This window comes from Macadamia integrifolia, chromosome 11 (assembly GCF_013358625.1).
Source record: "Macadamia integrifolia cultivar HAES 741 chromosome 11, SCU_Mint_v3, whole genome shotgun sequence".
NCBI classification, from domain to species: Eukaryota; Viridiplantae; Streptophyta; class Magnoliopsida; order Proteales; family Proteaceae; genus Macadamia; species Macadamia integrifolia.
In genome coordinates this window covers 22,635,803-22,655,823 of record NC_056567.1, presented here as the reverse complement: position 1 = coordinate 22,655,823, position 20,021 = coordinate 22,635,803, and the positions used below count along the sequence as shown (strand labels likewise).

At 40.5% G+C, this 20,021-nt stretch overlaps 3 protein-coding genes across 3 annotated transcripts; 1 reads left to right on the top strand and 2 right to left on the bottom strand.

Moving 5' to 3' along the window:
• The first annotated feature begins 602 nt into the window (after window positions 1-602).
• On the top strand, window positions 603-3,791 carry LOC122093736. The gene has a single exon (XM_042664186.1). The coding sequence runs from the start codon at window positions 651-653 to the stop codon at window positions 3,609-3,611; it is 2,961 nt and encodes a 986-aa protein (XP_042520120.1). The 5' UTR covers window positions 603-650; the 3' UTR covers window positions 3,612-3,791.
• A 6,088-nt stretch (window positions 3,792-9,879) lies between these two features.
• LOC122093181 lies at window positions 9,880-11,392 on the bottom strand. Its single transcript, XM_042663462.1, has one exon. It carries the CDS (start codon window positions 10,589-10,591, stop codon window positions 10,073-10,075), a length of 519 nt encoding a protein of 172 aa, XP_042519396.1. The 5' UTR covers window positions 10,592-11,392; the 3' UTR covers window positions 9,880-10,072.
• Window positions 11,393-17,218: 5,826 nt separating this feature from the next.
• Window positions 17,219-18,741, bottom strand: LOC122094322. The gene is made up of 2 exons (XM_042665092.1): window positions 18,226-18,741; window positions 17,219-18,104 (listed from the first exon to the last, which is right to left on the bottom strand). Exon 2 carries the CDS (start codon window positions 18,079-18,081, stop codon window positions 17,647-17,649), a length of 435 nt encoding a protein of 144 aa, XP_042521026.1. The 5' UTR covers window positions 18,082-18,104; window positions 18,226-18,741; the 3' UTR covers window positions 17,219-17,646.
• Window positions 18,742-20,021: the final 1,280 nt, after the last annotated feature.

Sequence of the window (20,021 nt, the reverse complement as noted above, 5' to 3'; positions counted from 1 at the left end):
TAATTCTTTTATAAATTAAACCATTATGTTTTGTTAAAATAATCACATATTTAATTATTATACAGATTAATTGAATCGATTTAAATGATTTGATTTTCATGATGTCAATTTAGGTCGAAATCAATAGGTTAAACTGTTAAAACCAACCTGATATATTTAACTAATCGATCTTAAACTTGAAAACAGAACCAAATCATGTACCAAACGATTTTATGATTTCAATATAAATGACTTAGTTCAATTTCGATAAACGATTTCACTTTCAAATTCACATCCTTACTTCTCACATCGTCTCCGCGCCATACAAAGTTTATCCCACCATTGCCCCATTCCCCACTCAAAAAGACTAGCCATTTTTTCCAAGTCCGTCTTTGATAACGATGGACGGTACTTGGTAAGCTGCTGAAACTGTAGGTGGGGCCTAGTGTGGGCCCTCGTCGTAGTTGGTGACTCACTCCCTAGTCAATACTGTTATGAAATTCCACTATAGTCCCTATAACATCCCAAGTTTTACGATTCTGCCACAACCGTAGGCCCTGGAATCCTGGGATCTGGATCATTTGGCGGGTGGTGGCATTTTTGTGATATTATCTTCTTCCAAAACAGGGAGAGAGGTTCAGTCAGTACCTTCGCCATATATCAACTGATGGATGGTTCTCTCGTCTGCCGCGTTTCGGAGCTCTCTAACAATGGCAACTGAGAAAGCTTCGTTTCCTCCTCCTCCTCTATCCTGGAAAATGTCTGGAGTCTCTGGACCTAGGGTTAGGGTTAGGGTTAGGGTTTCTTCGTTGATCACCTCTTGGAAGCGTCAAATTCCATGGATTCATCTCATGCTTTTCCTATTCAACCTCGTTACAGTGAGCTCCAGGAAGATCAAGACTTCGTCTGCTTCTTACGCTTCTCAAATCTCTTACCATGACCACTGCAATTCCGTCGTCCCTGAATCGACTTCAAGGGGACTCAAATTGTTTGAGGGAGATATTCTCATGATTCGGAACGGATATTTTGTCGGTGGCGATAGAATTCTTGGCAATAATTCCCAACTGTCTTTCAATTTCCCTAAATATGTGTCTTTTAGACCAAAAAATGTCTACCAAACTGAAGCTTCTGGTGTTCTTATGGTCGAGGGGAACTTGGACTTCCGAAGCCCCAACACATACTCTTATTTGGGTAATTCAACTTTTGGTCGATCTCCTTCTGGTAGGCTACGGCATCGGTCACCTCGGTTCCCCGTTCGGAGAGGCGGGGCGAATTTCAGGTTACAGGGGTTCTGGTCTGCATCGACTGGGAGGCTGTGTATGGTTGGATCTGGTCTGAGTTACTCCAAAAGAGAAGGTAAATTTCTGGATATTTCAGGTGTTTTTAAGCTTACGTATCCCGAGAATTCCACCATTCTTACTAGTTTGGTTACTGGAACTTTGGAGAGCTTGGATACGGTTGATAGTTTGAAATACTTTGAACCGATTTCCATATTGGCATTTTCTCAGAGCAGTTACGAATACTCTTTGATCAATAAAGAAATTGATAATGGGTTCTCAAGGACTACTAATAGCGCTGAGAAAGAGTTATCGCGTAGTTTACAATCAAGTAAAGGTATCTGTTCGATTCTACGTAGGCCTGCTAATGCCTTTGAATTGAAGTACAGAGGTGACTGTGACGCAGCAGCTACGAATTGTACTCCTCTGGGTAGGAGTACGGGGTTTTTGCCTGGCTTCATGTCCTTCGGTGAAGTCCGGTGTTCGAATGAACAAAAGATGCGGCTGTTGTTGGTCTTTTCTAACATTAGCTTTATTGGGTATAACCAGCCTCTTGACCCCAAAATGACTCTGGTTGGCGAGGGAGCGTGGGATGGAGAGAAGAACCAGCTTTGTGTTGTTGCTTGCCGAATCTTGAATTTTACAGATTCTTTAACTCGAGCTTCTATAGGAGATTGCTCAATTCGGCTGAACTTAAGGTTCCCCACAGTTTTGTCAATCAGAAACAGGAGCACGGTTGTGGGACAAATTTGGAGTAATGCAACTGCTAATGATTCTGGTGATTTTGATAGAGTTATATTCCAGGCTCCTGAGTATGGATCACCAGTGGTTCCAGGTCTCAAGTATGAGTATACTATGATGGGCGGACTAAGCAAGCTGTGTGAAATCAAGTCTGTTAAAAACATGGGAAAGAAATACGCAGATGGGTATTCATATGACATGAAATTCGACATGTCTGTGAAAAATGATCTTGGACAACTTACATGGGGTTATGCAACTCCACTTTTTGTTGGTGATCAGTTTTATGAGAAGTTCAGCCGCTCCCTCATTCTAGTATCTGACGAAGAAGGTGCTGTATCTGAAGTGAGTACTCAAAACCACAGCAGCCAGCTGAATGTCAGCTATACTATAGGCTTCACGATTCCACCTGAATTCAAATTTGGTGGTGGGTTTCTTCCAAGTACAAATACACACATAGCAATTTCGGGTGAAGGGATCTACAATGGTGAAACTGGAAGCCTATGCATGGTGGGTTGTCGGGCTTTGGACTCAAACCATAAGATATCTGCTAAAAATGATCCCATTGACTGTGAGATTTCCATCAATGTCCAGTTCCCTCCTCTAGATGCAAAGATTGGAAGTCATGTCAAGGGAACCATCAAAAGCACCCGGGAGAAGTCTCACCCTCTTTACTTCAAATCTTTAGAGCTTTCCTCAAGTGGTATTTCTGTTATTCAGGCAGAAGAATCTCTCTGGAGGATGGATCTGGAGATCACCATGGTTCTGATCTCTAACACGCTTGCTTGTGTCTTCATAGGGTTGCAGCTTCACTATGTGAAAAAGCATCTGGATATGGTTCCGTTCATCTCACTTGTGATGCTTTTCACACTTACTTTAGGGCTCATGATCCCTCTACTTCTGAACTTTGAAGCATTGTTCATGGCGGACCGTAACCGGCAGACCGTTTTGCTAGAGAGTGGTGGGTGGCTTGAAGTTAATGAAGTGATTGTAAGAGCAGTTACAATGGTAGCCTTTCTATTGCAGTTCCGTCTTCTCCAACAGGCTTGGTCAACAAGATGGAGTGATGGATCTCACAAGGGCTTATGGACTGCTGAGATTAAAGCTCTCTATGTGACTTTGCCATTGTATTTACTTGGTGGATTGATTGCTTGGTTTGTGCACTGGAAGCACAATTATGATGAGGCCCCAATTATCCGTAACCATTTTGTGGCTAATCATCAGCAGCATTCCCTTTGGGGAGACATGAGATCTTATGCTGGTTTGGTCCTGGATGGTTTTCTGCTCCCTCAGATCCTGTTCAACTTGTTCTTGAACTCCAAAGAGAAGGCTCTTGCCCCATCATTTTATTTTGGAACCACTGTTGTCCGTTTGCTGCCACATGCATATGATCTTTATAGGGCCCACAAATATGCTCATTCCTTTGATGTATCATACATCTATGCTAGTCATGGTGTGGATTTTTACTCCACAGCTTGGGATGTTATTATCCCTTGTGGAGGTATGTTGTTTGCAATCATCATCTACATACAACAGCGGTTTGGTGGTCGTTGCATCCTTCCCTCAAAATTTAGAGAATCTGTTTTGTATGAGAAGGTTCCTGTAGTTAGCAGCTAGTGATTTCAAGAGTGCCTACTTAACTCCCTACTTCTGTTATTATTGCTTCTGTAAACTCCATGGCTCTGTATAAAGGCAACTGTGAGCTTTAGTAGCTGTGGAATTTTCTTTGTAGAGGATTTGCTATACTGTTATGTGCTGTTTGAAAAGTAAATATAGGTTCTGTGATTACTGAGTTTATTATTGTTCTCTCAGCCATTTTTTTTGTAGCGTTATCAATTGAGCTTGGTTAATTTATCTTACTGGCTTCTTTCAAGTAAAACTATTTCTATCTATTGGTTTTATTTGATGGAAACAACGCAAACATAAACCTATGTTCATGTTGTTCCTGAACATTTGGCCCCTTCTTTCTTAATCTTTTGATTGTTGTATGTGTGCTGATTACCTACTCAACAGTTAAGTTGCACTATTGCAACATGTTGGTCACAGGTTCGAAACTTGGAAACAGCATCTCCTTCGCAGGAGGTAAGGCTGCGTACATTTGCCCCTCCCAGACCCTGCAATAGCAGGAGCCTTGTGCACTGGGTTACTTTGTGCTGATTACTTGCTCGGCCATTAGCTACCCGATGGTTTCTTTAAATCGATATAAAAGATTTATGGTGCATGGCATGCAAAAGCTCCCCCCTCCCCCCTTGTTCAAATCAAAATTGAATCTTCAAACCAGACATTTTTCCTAGACACTGTTGGCGACGACATGCGATTGCCAATTATGAATAAGATCTTAGTTTCGATACACTAACTTTGTGGTTGTAATCATGATGTTATAAAATCTCAGGCTGCCTCCGTGTAGTTGCTGGTTTGAGTCTAAGGGTGTGTAATTCCTGCAAAAATGCCAGACGTTAAGATCAACGCCATTCCACCCCTCCCCGCCACTGCAGAAGTGGCAGTCTTACCAGGTTACGGCCTTTTTTAATTGGTACTGGATGAAGGTTTTCTATAAACATTGTCGAAATATGAGGCTTTCTGGTTTGATTCACCTTTCTAGAATCCATATATGGTGGTACAAACTACAAATTGATCCACAGGCTTGTTTATGGACACAGTATTAGGGCCTGTCTGATGTGTAACAACTGCTGATGAGGGACACAGGATTGAAGTAGCCATGGTGGTATTTCCTGCAACCTTAAAGCACGGAACTTGATATTTCTTTTTTCAAAATCTGAAGTAGGTATCATGATTATTGAGATCTTTTTTCTTGTTGTAGTCTGACCAGGTACAATCATGTATATGGCTCCACACATTTTCTGGAATTTGTGAAAAATGTATCTTGATTACTGAGATCTTTCCACTTTTTTCTTTGAAATTTGTAATTCCCACACATTTTCTGGAATAGGCCTTGGCAATTTCCATGAAAGGCCTTTCCATAATATGTTCCTCGTAAACTCTTGTGTATTGCTCAACACTTTTGCTCGGTCCTTTGATGTCTGCGACTAAGAATCGGAGTTGTCCTTTCCTCCTAGACTCCAAGTCGGTGTTGCTCAATGCCTCTCCCCTCTCTTTGGTATTCCCTTTGCTTATCGAACTAAAAGAAATATGGGAACTTCAAAACAAACCAACCCTTCCAGAAGAACAGTTTTTGCATGGAAATCACAAAAAAGGAAAAAAAACAAGCTGTGCTCATCGACGCTCTTGGATTTGATGGAAGGAGAGCAGGCCGGTGGTGGTGCGGTGGTGGCAGCAGAGGTCCAGCTCCATTCCTGCTGAAGATGTACGATATGGTCTATGCTTTGTCAACTCTGATGAATTACATCTTGGAGCGCTAACAATAACAGTTTCATCATGTGGAGCCCCTCGAGTTCGCTGCTCTTCTCCTCCCAACCTATTTCAAGCACAAGAACTCTAGCTTCATCAGGCAACTCAACACCTATGTATGCCCTCCATAATGATTTCTATTCTTGTAATCACTTTCTGTTTTATGTTGTGTTGATGGCTTTATTGGCTTCTGAACTTTTTTAGCCGCTGAGGTGGGTGAAGCTGCTTTTTGACCCACTTCATTTCCATTGGGCTTATGTTAAGGCTATATGAAATTCAATTTCTTTATCAGAGTTTTGTCTCCATGTGAAGCCAATGACTCAATTGGTATCTCCTCTTAGCCATTTGAACTAGTTCTGTTTGTTAATCAAATTCCTGCACTGCAATTCTGCTTCAAATCTGCAGGAGGATTGCGGGATGGTACTGAAACGGGCATAGACTGAATTAATCTGTTGAATTTATGATTAAGGGAAATTTGGGTTCTGGAATCAGAAGAAATGATTGAGCTGAATTGGGAACTGATTTGTCTTTCTTTTGTTAATAGGGATTCTGGAAGATTGAACAATGACAAATGTGAGTTGCTTATGAAGATTTTGTGAAGGATCAGAAGCATCTTCTTAAGAGCATTCACGGCAGGAAACCTATTCATAGCCAGTCATCCTTAAGGCTCTGGAAGGGATGCAAAAAGAACCGCAATGGAGGTAGAATTGAAAAACTTTCATAAGATCTCTCTCTTCAGGGTAAACTTCGGAGATTTTAGACAGTAGCAATCTGGGACAAAGGTACAGTTGGAAAATGTGGAGAGCAGAGACAGCCTAGGATGATGACCACCTTAACAATGCCAGTGCAAAATCCAACTTTTGTGGAACATCTTGTTCGAATGAATGGATCGTCTATGGACTTCTCCACAAAAATAATGTAGATTGCCGTGAAGAAGTTCCTGGTAATACATTTTTTGAGAACCACACCAGTAGTTCCAAACCTTAGATAAGTGAATATTTTCAACATCAATTTTTCTAATAAGTCGAAGCTTGAACTGTCACCTGCTGTTCAGATATAGTAACTTGGTTTATTCATGTAAAATAAATGGTAGACGAGCATTGGAAAATTTTACAATGATTTTTTACTTCATATTTTACTTCTTGGAAGCAGATTGGAAAGGTTTTTTGCACACGTGTCATGGAAAATTTTACTCACAAACGGAGCCATAATGTTTTACATGTGAAAATGCCAATATAGGGGATCTCAGCTGCCAAGTCTGGGATGCAAAGAGTTGCATCCTTCACTCACTGAACAGAAGACCAAATTCCATACATATAACATGCTTTTAAAAGAGAAGAATGCTGGATTTCATCAAAAGACCGGAATTGCATTTACTAAGATCAGTACACTTCATGTTGATGGAGGAGAATTGCTTCTGTAAGATGGTAAAACCTACTGCCATTTGAAATCTTGATCAGATCATATCTGGTTTTTATTAGCTTACTAGCTTAGTCACTTGAATAGTTGAAATGGTAATGCAATCCAAGATCTACTTCCTCTTAATGGAGATGAAAGAGCTAGCATGTTCTTAAATTTGTGATAGATGGTGAGAATCAGGTAGCAGGTGAATAGGATTGGATGTGTTTTTAAGTCTCCTAGCAGTTGTATATATGGATGCCAGCATCAATGATCCTGTGTAAGGGTTTCTGGTCACAGATGCAAAAGTGAACAATTCAGAACTGAGGGAGGGTTTTCAGGACCGGGTCATTGGGTTTTAGATATGAGGGCCGATTATAGGACTCTTGAGACCGATTCCTAAGCGATTTTATTCGGAATCGGCAAAGAACGATTCATGTTTTTAAAACCCTGGACCAGGACAGCCCGGGTAAAGCCACAACCGGTTCCAGACTTCCAGTACCCTCGGGGCAAACTCCTATAAAATGGCATAAGAAACCTAAAACCCTAAACCCTACGCTTAATCCTTGCGCCCTAGAGAAAGAGAGAGAGAGAGAGAGAGAGAGAAGAGGGATGTTGAGGTCGTCGGCAGCCATTGCTTCGAGGATGTTGAGGCTGGTGGCGGCCTCGTCTCGACGGCCTATTCTCTGTCACCGGGCGATCGCCGCCTCGTCGGACAGCTTTAAGAACAAGGTTGCATTTGCTTTCTGTGATCCCTTGACGCCTCGATTTCCATCTCCAGCTGATCAGTCACGTGGATACGCCCGTGGAAGACCTGTCATCAGCGAAGACGATGACGACGATGAGTTCGAGGATGAGTTTGATAGCAACGTAGAGATTACGGACAGCGAAATAGAAGACGACGACGTTTTTGATGTGGATGAGGATGAGGATGAGGATGAGGACGAAGAGGGTGACGGCCAAACTAATCGGAGGAGAAAATAAGAGACTCAATCTGAGATGAACTGAACTGGATCGTAATGTAATCATTCTCGTTCTTCTTTACTTATTTTCAAAAGAAACATTATAGAAAAAGAAATCCAATCCCTTTTGGCTGATTTTACTTCAATTGTGAGGGTTTATGTACGTTTAATTCATCATTTGTCTATCTCTGTTTGTGTTATATTGCCTCCTTCTTCTTCTTCAATCTGTGAGGGAGGTGAGATTGAAGTTTTGATTATTATTTGAGTTCTGTTTTTTATTGGTTTAGTAATTCCCACCTGAGATTCTAGAAGATGAAGGTGATATGATGCTGCGAATGAGCATCAATAGTTCTAACTTCTCACAGACATCTGGGCACCGTTGGTATTATTTCCAAAAAAAAGTCTATCTTTTGTTGACGTCTCAATTATATTAACGATTTGTCCATTTAATAGTCTACTTCTGTTATGTTAATTTTCAATCCAACTCGAGAGTGATGCATTACAAGATCAACAACTAAAAACTAGGCCTTAAGCCTTAGCAATCCAAAATCATGAGATGTTATTCAAGAAAACAGGAAAAAAAAATTCATCAATGTTGTTAAGGGTGATGTTTTGGGAATTCCTAGCTATTGTTGACTTTGTGATCAATCTACTAATTGCCCATCAATCCTCATAAAATCACACACTAGGATCCAGATGCCTCTCACCCACCATGAAGGGTTCTTTAGAACTTATGAGGCCAGGAATAGTTTCAACTTCGGCCAAGTAATTTGACATGGTATTATATGTCAGGATTTCTTCCTTTATTTTTCTTATGTTTATGCATCTTCAAAAACTTGGGCACTATCATAGTAGTCTAGAATTTATCAATGCTTCAATTACTACCAAACTCCGTTTGGCCCTGACTGGTTGCAATTGGAATTGCAATAAATTGGAGCATTTTATTTGGCCATTTGAATCTTTCACCTTGCATTCTAGCCCTGTGTCTGTGTTGAAACCAGCAAAAGGGAAACATTTATCCATATTAATCCTTTGTTTTTTATGTACAATAGAGAGTCCTCTCCAACCCCAATCATTTACCCTTTTTTTTTTTTAATATACAGAAGGGAGTCCTCTCCAACACCATTCAATTTGTTCCAAATCATGAATGACCGTTGGATGGGTGAAAGGTAAATGGTTGGTCGCTAAGTAGTTGGAGAGGAGCAAGTTCCTCCCAGTCCTTGTCCAACAAATCCTAGTTGCTCTACTTTTTTCTTACTTGGATCCAGATTGATTTTGATAAGACAGAAATACCATTGATTTTACTTTAAAAATCACTTTTTAACCATTTTACCCCTTGTTTGTCTCGATCCCACGATACAATGGTGGATATCAATCTAATTCGACCAATTCAATTCTTCAAACCATCATTTTTTTTTTACCAAGGTGTCTTTGTCTATGCGCACTTCAATTAATTCTAAGAAAAAAGTGTTAACGTACCCTACCTTAATGGCATTAGATTCTTCAAACCATTTTAAGTCAGAGAGATTAGCACAACAATCCACCGCCACAATCACACAATCCCCAATTCGTCAACCCAGGAATACACATTGAAAAAGATATAATTCTAAGACACAAAAGTACTAACGTACCCTACCCTAATGGCAGCATCCTTCTACAAAAAACCCCTCCAGCCTTTTGTTTTTTTTTTGGTAGAATCCTCCAGCCTCAACATGGAAGATTGGGTTCAATATGCAACTATCCATAAACAATTTCCCTGTTTGAAAGATGTACACAGATGATGTGGCAATTGTAGAACACACCACATCTGGATCCACCACATTAATCGAAAGATCAAATTCCACGTGACACCCCAGTACTCAATTTTGCCCTTTTACCCCACTTTCTATTTGGGAAAATTACTTCATGAGAATTCTATGCTTGGATTTCTTCCACACGGGGCAAAGAATGTCGGAATTGAAGCTTCTGCTCTCGGCAATGGACATTGCACTACACAACTTTTAATCTTTTTCACTTTTCAGAAGAACAGAACAGAACCAAACAACCTATTCAGAGACCACAATATACAGTAAAAGAACCCATCACTCACAATCGGTGGCACAGCAAACAAACCCTTTAAATGTATTTGTAGTTGCAGAGATGAGCAAGATCAAGGATAAATAGAACAAGAAGAAACCCAGTTTTTTATTTCTGGAATTTGATTTTTGGGATTTAATACATAATAAAACTAATAAAGTAGGAAGGTTTCGTTAATTAATTACAGGAAGCAGTAACAAAACCCCAAAATGAAGATGAACAACCTTGAAAGCCAAGCTAACCAACTGAAAATTTTGATTTTTTATGACCTAATCAGTCATCTTCACCGGCCCTCCTCACAAGGGCAAAATACCCAAGAACGGCACAAACGGCGGCGACCATGTTGCCCTCTCTGAGCACAATCTTGATGGCAAACCCTACAATATCGGCCGTAATCTTCCTGCCCTCGATCACCAACGACCTCCGAGGCTTCCCACAGAAGGTGAGTAACACCAGAACGGTGATCCATGTCACCAAGGTAGCAGGGACGGCCACGGCCAGCGCTGCTACCATGGAGAGAAGCCCAAACACGGCACCGCAGAGCACTGAGGCATAGAGGGCCGGCCACCCAAAAGCCGAAGAAGAAGAAGGGGAGGAGGAAGAGATGGTGGCGTAATACCAGGAGAGTATGGATCGAAGGAGGTTCCATGAGGAAGAGAAGAGAAGACCATATACCAACACAAAGAGACAAACCCATGTCCTCCTCTTGCTCATCAGCCTCAGCAACAAAGAGGGCGCCTTTGATCTTTCCTCTTCTCCTCCTCCTCCTCCCTCCTTCGTGTCGTCGGCCATTTAAGATTGGAGATTTGAACACAAAACGAGCACGATCAATCAATTCCAAAATATGAAATTTCGTTATTCTGCGAATTTTCCTCTCCCTTACTCTGCTTCTCCTGTCCCTAGTGTGAAATTTGGGACAGATCTCTGTCTCAGAGAGCAAACTACTGAGGTTTTTGTGTTTTGCCCAGACAAGACCTTACCTTTCTTGAGAATGACTATTGAGTTATTCTTCTGTTTTTTTAACCTCAGCCTCAATCCTCATAGTATGAGATCTCTGAATAGTGGACTCTCATGATCTCTTACTGTCAGGACACTCCCATCTCTTTTCACTTCCTCAGCCCTCACTCCTCTCTCAGTTCTCATCTTCTCAAAGACCCAAAAACAGAAAGTAGAGGTAAGATGCTAGACCTATATGCTAGAACAGAGCAGGAGGACAGAGGACAATACGATGCGGTCTGGCCTCTGGGTACCTTTTGGACCACCAAACCCGAATGCCGGGTCTTTTTCTCTCTCTCTCTCTCTCTCTCTCTCTGTACATGAAGAGTACCAGTCAACAACAGCCTTATCGACAATGGTCCCTATCGGAAAATAATCCTCTATCTCTGTACATCAGGTTCTGTAATCCGAAGTGCCAATTGAGGTCTTTCGTGTCTGTGAGTCTATATGGGTTACCATACCCGATACCCACTTTTCTTAACAGAGTTACTGGAGGAGGTTTTGAGATACCTGAGCTTCTAATTTATCCAGTTTCGTGTTGGCAGAGGGATTGTGTGTTCTGCCACAACTTGAATCTCCTGATTTGGTGTTTCAGGGCGTCAAATCCTCAAGCACACACTTTCTCTTCCCTGTCTCAAAATGGGTTTTGGGTTGGACCTGGGATTATATTTGACGTGAGCTCTGTTTCTTTCTTGGTGGAATGGTAGGTGATGAAGGGACCCACAAAAAGATTTTAACTCCAAAGTTCTAATCCATCAGCTGAGATGGAGACTTTTTTCTGTTCCTAGATATAAAACTGTTTCTTATCAGAGATGATGGTTGCTACTTTCCATACGTGGATGGATCGATCCAATTCTCTCAGAATCCGATTCCATTCTTAAAACAATAGCCACAGATCCTCTCCAGTCACTCTACTCAAAAGTTCTTGTAAAAACAAAAGAGGGGTGTGTAATATGGACATGTCCATACCCGGGGTGTTCTAAACCATCAGATGTGTCCCACCACACTTGTCGTGGGGTGTTTTAAGCCATTAGATATGTGTTGCCACACTCGTGGTGCCATAAAGGAGCCAGATCCCCTTAACTCACCCACTGTTTTTTCAACCAATGCCATACCCTTCACAGTAGACGCAGTTTTGTTACTTTCAAGTCACTGGAGTGGAGCCCCACTACCTAAAAAAAAAAAAAAGAGTGGAGCCCTGCCCCCAGCAGAGAATGGAAGAAATGATGAGGTTACCAAATATTCGCAGGTCAAGGTGGAATGGATACTTTCCCCATTGATAACAGAGTCCAGATTCCAGACGCCAGCACTGATTATATATATTTTTATGTATGCTGGTACCATCCCAATGACGTTTGCTAAGCCATTTTCACTTTTCAATACCACAAAACAAAAATAAAAAATTTATAAAAGAAATTTCAGGGAAAAAGGAAAGAAAACCATAAACTTGAATGGGATGGAGATGTATTAGATGATGCTTCAGTAAAATCGAGATAAATTGATAATATTTGAAGCTTAAAGGATTCTAATCATCTTTCAAGAGGTTGGGTATGCTGTTGATTTTCCTAGAATTAGCGGTTCAATCAATCTGAGGGCTTGAATGGAAGGGGCATAGTGGATTTTTCTAATGGGAGAAAGAATGAGACACAAATCTGTGTTAACTAATAGCATACCCGACCTTTTTCCCTTATCTTTCAGGGCTACATATGCAGAAATCACAATTCTGAAGTTGTCTTTTATTTATGCAAATTTTTCAGAGGTCCGGTCCTCTCTAACCACTCCATTGCATGTCTGACATCCTCTCTAACAACTCCATTGCAGGTCCAACAGGTGAGAGGGATCTATACACTCCCCAAGGCCCTCCCAACCAATGGATGTGCACAAGGAGGGGCTAGAGGGTTGGAGAGGATCCAAACACAAATTTCAGGAAGCGTAGAAGCAGGATAGGTATTGTATACTGTTTATGACAGTTAATTATTGAAACAAATGAGGTTTATGGCCAAGGAAAATTATTTGAGAGCCTGGCTTGGTGCTATAGAGTTCTTAGCTATCAGATTGGAAGTCAGCAGTCACACAAGCCCTGGGAATTTAGGGCTCTCCTTTCTTTTATCCAATCAGTTAGAAGAGGTTTGATAATACCAGCCAACTTCGTTACTAGTTAAGAGACCACTGAATTACCAAAAGAAATCAAATTGGGTTGCAGTCCTCCGAGCGCAGTAACCCACCATCGTTGAGGATTTGAGATGAATTAAAGGTGCTTATTACTCAACCCAACACGAGTCCACTTTTTGCACTTTTATCTCTCACAGTAGACCTGCAGCTGCTCATCAAGCCCACGACAACAGTTATGCAGAAAAATGACCACCTCACCTCTCATGAAAGACGAAAAACCCCACCCCGGCTGATGCTAACATGCAATTTCACATTGGCCCCCACACTGGCATAACAGTCACACTGTCTTTTAGGAACCCTCTCCCTTTAACTGCTAATTTCAATCTGATACTGGATAATACTCAAGAAGGCTTCTTGTTAGCTTTCTAATCCAAAAGTCTTAAGAGTGATTTATTTGAATGCTCAAGGAGTTCCATCGATCCAAGTAGGTTTTGTTCTGGTCCCGTAGTTAATAGTGAGGTTGAAGGATAAGCAAAATGTCAGAAAATAAAAATAAGGACAGACTGTCTATTATATACACAAAAGCTAGAGGGCACTGTTAATTTTTTAGAAACCTAGAGAAGTCCTCTATAGAACTGATTAATGTTCAACCCTGGTGCTACAGTTTACATCTTCAAAAGGGTTCATAATATTGACACATTAATAATTCTGCCACGGGTTTATTATTGTTGGTTTGCCCTAATACTTGTCAAATAGTGTTCTCTTACGTGTGTGTGCCCCCTAGGTAAGTCCTCTATAGAACTGATTAATGTTCAACCCTGGTGCTACAGTTTACATCTTCAAAAGGGTTCATAATATTGACACATTAATAATTCTGCCACGGGTTTATTATTGTTGGTTTGCCCTAATACTTGTCAAATAGTGTTCTCTTACGTGTGTGTGCCCCCTAGGTAACCAACTAAAACCCTAGGTTGCATCAAAAATATAAACTACTATGAACAAATTATCACAACAAATTTTTATCTTGTATATCATATGCAGCCAAAAGGAATTCCAGGAGTAACTACTACTTCAAATTAGTACTCCATCAATCAAGGATCAATTTAAACAACAGCCACCCATCAACTGGATGTTGAAAATCTAACAACCCACCCCCAACCCCACCCCACCCCACCCCAAATAAAATAAATAAATAAATAAAAGAAGACCACAGCATCCAAGAAACTGAAACTGAAACTGAAACTGAAGTAAGAAACCATTATGGTGCCAAGTGAGGAAACAGATCGTTAACTTGCACAGGGAAACTAATAACAGAGAGAGGAGAGGATCCCTCTACAGTGTATATTTGTAAGGGAAAAAGATTGATACACCGCCCTTGTACAAATTCTTTTATACCCTTCTCACATAATAGACAGTGATGACCAAACTGATATTCTCTCCTATTCTGACCATGTGGACCTCATATGGATGATACCATTTTCCAAACCCTCATTGGTCTAACGTGCAGATTCCTTCTTACACTGCCCTTTAAGAAACCCTTCCCCTATTTGTAAATACATAAGATTTGCTTTAGGGAGAGGGTTTCCCACGATGCCAGCGTGGTGGGAGGGAAGGGGGAATCTACACACCACACAATAGCAGTGCTGAGAATGATATCATCTACATAGGACCCACATGGTCAGAGTAGGAAAGAAAATAATTAAAAAGCTATGTGAGATGGAAATAGTACTCTGGCATTGTGCCGATTTCTTTTCCTTGCTTTAATTAGCCTACCACTGGAGCTGCATTTTCATGCCTTCCAAACGCACAAGACTACTTTCCAAAGGCATGAAAAGATGAGCAGGGACGACAGTCATAAGCTTAGGATCTGTTCCCTCAGCAAGAAAAAGGTAAAGCTAAAAATATACAGTTAGAAGTAGAGAGCCAAAGATTAGGCCACACAGCACCATGTGCAGAAAGATAAAATAGAAGCACAAACACAACAATGACACCCAGAGCAACATCCCATTGCAATAACATCATAAAACCCTCACAAAAACCTCCAATGCCTACTTGAACTTCCTGCACTCTGGGCGACAACTCTACAGAGAATTTGAGCTAACTCATGTATTGAGGTGCAACAAAGCTTCTGTCAAAATGCCCAAATGAGAACGTCAACAGTTTTTGCACTAAAATCACCAAATAAGAAAAAGAATTAAAAAAAACAAAACAAAACAAAACAAAACAAAACAAAACAAAAACAAAAACAAAAACAAAAACAAAAAAAAAAACAAAACACTAGTTCAGAAGCCATATTCTACAAAAAAGCCCAAATAAACCCGAAATTCTCAAGAATCTCAACAGGACTGAAAATTTGCTAATGGATATGACCTATGAAAACTGGTCAATTTATAAACAGATGAACAGAAGACGACCCTAGGTACCAGATGCTGTCCCTATTTCTTGCCTCTCATTTACTTGGAAATTTCTATCCCTTCAGCCATACATAAAGTAAAAACAGAGGTCAATAATCCAGCCAGTCTAACAAAGATTTCGAAGTAAAGTCGGCTGATGAAATGTAGTTTTTTTTAATTTTACTTTGACATAAGCCTACCAGTGTGTCAAGTAGCATATGCAGAGAACTCAAAACAACATAAAAACAGGAAGACGAAAACATCCTGTTCACCATCATCGATAACCATACCCATGTGTGTCTGTATCACATCTTGTTCACCACCACCATCATCATCAACCACACCCATGTGTGTGTACACATCCTGTTCACCATCATCATAAAAAAAAACCACACCCAATGAGTGTGTGCATGCGTGAATATGCACACGTGCATATGCCCCGTGTGTGTGTATGTGTGTGTGAGAGGGAGAGAGAGAAAGAGAGAGAGAGGAGGACGCGATTGAAACAACCATAAAAAGATTAGCGATAAAGCATAGTAGCTGAAACATTTTTCCCTGCAACGGAAAATGTTCAAATAAACTCATAATTGAATGAAGCATCCAAGTTGGAAACTTTGCACAGCTTCCGATGTAACCTCTTAACATTCACGGAGGAAAGCCTAAATCAATTCATCAGTGAAAAACAAACTGAATTTCATTTGATCCAACGAAAAAACGCATCGCAAACATACACACCGACCCATGAGCACAAACACAATAAAACTAGAATGTGATTTGATCAAAATGACATAAAAAATTGTAAATGCACAAACAGCAGGTGCATCCAATGCCTTTTTTTGGGTGGGGGAGAAAATTAATGGAATGATTTCCATATATTTTGTTCAAACATGTTACATGCTCCAGCATAAGATATTGCCAGAATTAAGTTAATGGGTGTAAACAAACCAGATATTGCTCGCGTTTCAAGATCTATTGGGAACAATGGGAATGTGACCCCTGTAAGATCCAGTTCCTCTCCAACCGATTGGGCACCCAGTGAAGCATCCAACGGCTGAGAGGACCCGGACATTCACCCCAACACATTGGCGCACAACTCCAGGTCCTCTCAGCCGTCGGATGCTTCACTGGGTGTCCCAGCAGTTGGAGAGGATCTTTTTCCGGTAAAACTGGAAGGAAGCTCAAACCACCATAAGAAAATGTAGAAGTGCCTACTAGCCAAATCTCCCACAACCATAGGAAATCAGGCAAAATACAGACAGAACAATCATCTCTATGTACTATAGGCCAAGGTAATAAAAACAGCTATATGCTAGCAAAATTAGAATTCGCCTACACTATTAAACCTGTGATATCAATTATCCATTATTTTCTCCTTGTGACAGTTCTCAGCAATATTTAGGAACAAAGTGAACTAAATTGGTTAAGTTTATACATTAAAAATTACAGATTTCTGAGATCAGACAGGCATATTTTAATTCAACAGAAGGATGAAAAAAAGGACTCACCATCGGGAGATCTTTTCTCACTGCATCCCAAATAGACTGGAAAGATATACAGAAAACAGAACAACTCCATCAATCATTTCTCATAATTCTCACTGTAGAAACAAATAGTCGCACAGGTAAAAGACAAAGACTCAGACAGATACCTACAAAGTTGAGCTCCTCCAGGCTTCTTCAGGAAGCCCATTTAAGCAGAATCAACCAGATTTGATGCAGATAGGCAAGTCTTTGTTTTGAATCATAATTTGAGAAATTACACAAATGACTACACCATTCTTTGATCCTCAAATCAGCATCACGCATAATTGTAGCAACATCTGTTATGTTTCTTGGTCATCTCAACAGATCAGCATTTCAGAATGAGCATTAAGAAAGAAAAAAAATTAAAAAAACAAAGCATCAACTAACTAAAGGGCTAACAGAAATATGAGATATATATATATATATCACATTATTATGAATGAAAAAGCAGATTTACAATGAGAAAACTACAGGAAGATGGGTATTCGAATGTGTTCGAAACCCTAAAAAAAAAAGAAAAATAAGCATACGCAAGATCCCAAAGCAAAAATCAGCCAAACATGCTGACCCAGACACAGCTATCATCTATCTCCACTACTTTAACAAAACTTGCAAGGTGTGATGTTACAGTATAGGGTGTAATATTTGATTCCAGTATGGTATGTTCTACACCATTTCAATTCCAGTTCATCAGTCAGCGGTTCCCAAAGCACAAGCAGGAGAAGCAGCAAACGAGAACCTGTTTCGACAATGCGATTCAGCAGAAGTGCCGATGCTGGCCATGGCAGCAACAAAGAAAAACCATACTTTTCATAACACGAATCTAGTCATACTTCTCCCTCCACGAGTAAACGAGGAAGAAAACCCACGAAAGCGCCAAAATTATATCTCCAACAACCTGTCTCGGCCAATCACTGGCGAGATCCTCTAGCCTCCTTTCGAAGTAAAACCTCCAGACGGCAACGGAGACATGGATAAGCACCAACCCCTTCGCAAAGAAGCTCTGAAACTCTCTGTCCTTAACAAAAGCCACCATGAACAAGAGACATCCGATCGCAGACAACAACAACCCAGCGAAGGAATCCGAGGTCTGGATCAAGAGCTGGTCGTGAGGCGTAGAACCCAAAAGCTTACTAGCCGTCTCAGTGCCGTGACCGAAGACAGAGATCTTATCGAGATAGAACATCATGAGGGCTCCGCAGGAGATAGCAATCGCGGAATGAAGAAGACAGATCAAGAAGAACACAGACGATCCCATCACAAAACTCCCTTCTTCAACAACTACAAGATGATGGTAAAAGCCCAATATAGAGAAACAAAAAACCCTAAACACAGTTTCATCGTTATGTAAATAAGTGAACAGAAATCAAAAAACAGAGAGAGAGAAAGAGAAACAACTGACAATGAGAAGAGCTCTGAAACCCAAACCCTAACGCGTCATTCACGCGTCATTCACACCGTAGCCATTACAGATTTGGAGGGTCTGAGACTCAGTCCTGCAAATTGGCGTTGATCGCGAGGAGAGATTTGGGTTTTTTGAGGATTGGGATTTGGGATTGCCGTCTAAATTTGATTTTTTTTGCTAATTGGTTGCAATTCGTAAACTTTGTTTATGATTTACAGATAAGCGCGAAACGCTTACCGAAATTAAAATAATACACGGAATAAAAAGAAGAAAAAAATTAACTAAAAAGAAAGCTTGAATGGATGGAAAGAATCCAAGAATCCCCACATTCTTCTCTCTGCATCTTCTTGAGTGTCTGAAAAACCTGATTCAGTGCCTCATTTCTCTGCGATGGAAATGGAACACGAGAAATGAAATTGACAACTACCCCTTTTTTTTCTTTTCTTCTTTTCTCCTCTCCTCTCCTCTTATTGAGACTTCTCTCACTATCTTATTCTTCTCTCCCCCTCACTCACTCTCTCTCTCTCTCTCTCTCTCTGGATCGGAGGGTTGTAATTAAAGGGGGGTTTTTAAGGGTTTATGATTAATGGACAGCTTGTAATAGTATATTAATTAGGATTATCCATCCATTAAAGCCTATCTTATCCCTTGCTTTGCATCTGCTCCAATCTCATCTTTTTTCTGTCCAACGTGACTCCTCATTACGACCCCACCACCCCTTTACACAAAGCGGTTTTTTTCTCTGAGACCTTAAATAAATTACATACTGGGCCCTATCGCTGGATTTCTATTAAGGATCACAGGGCCCACAGATGATGGGCCATTATCAGCAGCAATTTATAAAGGAGGGGGTACTTAAAGAGTAATTGGGGGGAGAACAATAGTCATGTTCCAATGATACATTTAGGACTGAGTTTCCTCAAGGTCAAGGTGAACCCGTTACGTACCATTAGGGCCACTTAAGAGTAGGAAGTGTTAGTATCCACATCGACTTCAGAGATTGACACTTAAGGTTCAACAGGAAGACGGATTTCCAACCATTGGATTGGACAATGAACCTAGGCAAAGAAAACTTTATCCAGATATTTAAGACAAAAATAAAATATCAACTAGGGTGAAAGAAGAATCTGTTTAACCTATTTGATTTGACCCTCTAATCTCCCTACAATTGTTGAATGCTGAAATATCTTCTCTCAGCTCAATAATAGGATCAGATATTATTTCTTCTTTACCAAAAAAATATCCCTTTATCATGCGCGAAGAAAAATTGTCTTTGGCCAAAGTGTTCCTTGGCCGACAGACTACAGAATCCCCACACCAAGAGTTCTTGCCAGGTGGGGAATCTCCAGTGGGCCCAATCGACATTTTTTTGGATTGATTCGATAAAACCAATCTGATTTCTCCATGTTAATAGAATTATTAGATAAATAAAAACCATCTAGAAGGACAAAGAAAATGCCTCATACATGATGAACAGTACGATTAAAAACTCATGAACAAAACACCTCTAAATCAATAGAGCTAACCATGCTAGAAAATTTTGAATGGGGAAAAATCCTAACTTTGAATTTCTTTTTTAACCCTATATCGAAAAGGATCGAGTTTTCCTAAACCCACAGTGATCGAATATCTGTTAACCCGCATGGCCTGCAGATTAGAATACAAGACACTGTACAAAACTCATGAGAATTCCTTCAAAATCAATAGAGCTTGTTCTGTGCATACTCAAACCAACACAGTAAATGCATTTGTTTTCGCGACAATGGTTGGTATCATTAACTGGGATAGAGTCC

Coding starts and splice junctions, on each gene's coding strand:
- LOC122094322 (XM_042665092.1), bottom strand. CDS start 18,081: ATGGGATCGTCTGTGTTCTTCTTGATCTGTCTTCTTCATTCCGCGATT.
- LOC122093736 (XM_042664186.1), top strand. CDS start 651: ATGGTTCTCTCGTCTGCCGCGTTTCGGAGCTCTCTAACAATGGCAACT.
- LOC122093181 (XM_042663462.1), bottom strand. CDS start 10,591: ATGGCCGACGACACGAAGGAGGGAGGAGGAGGAGGAGAAGAGGAAAGA.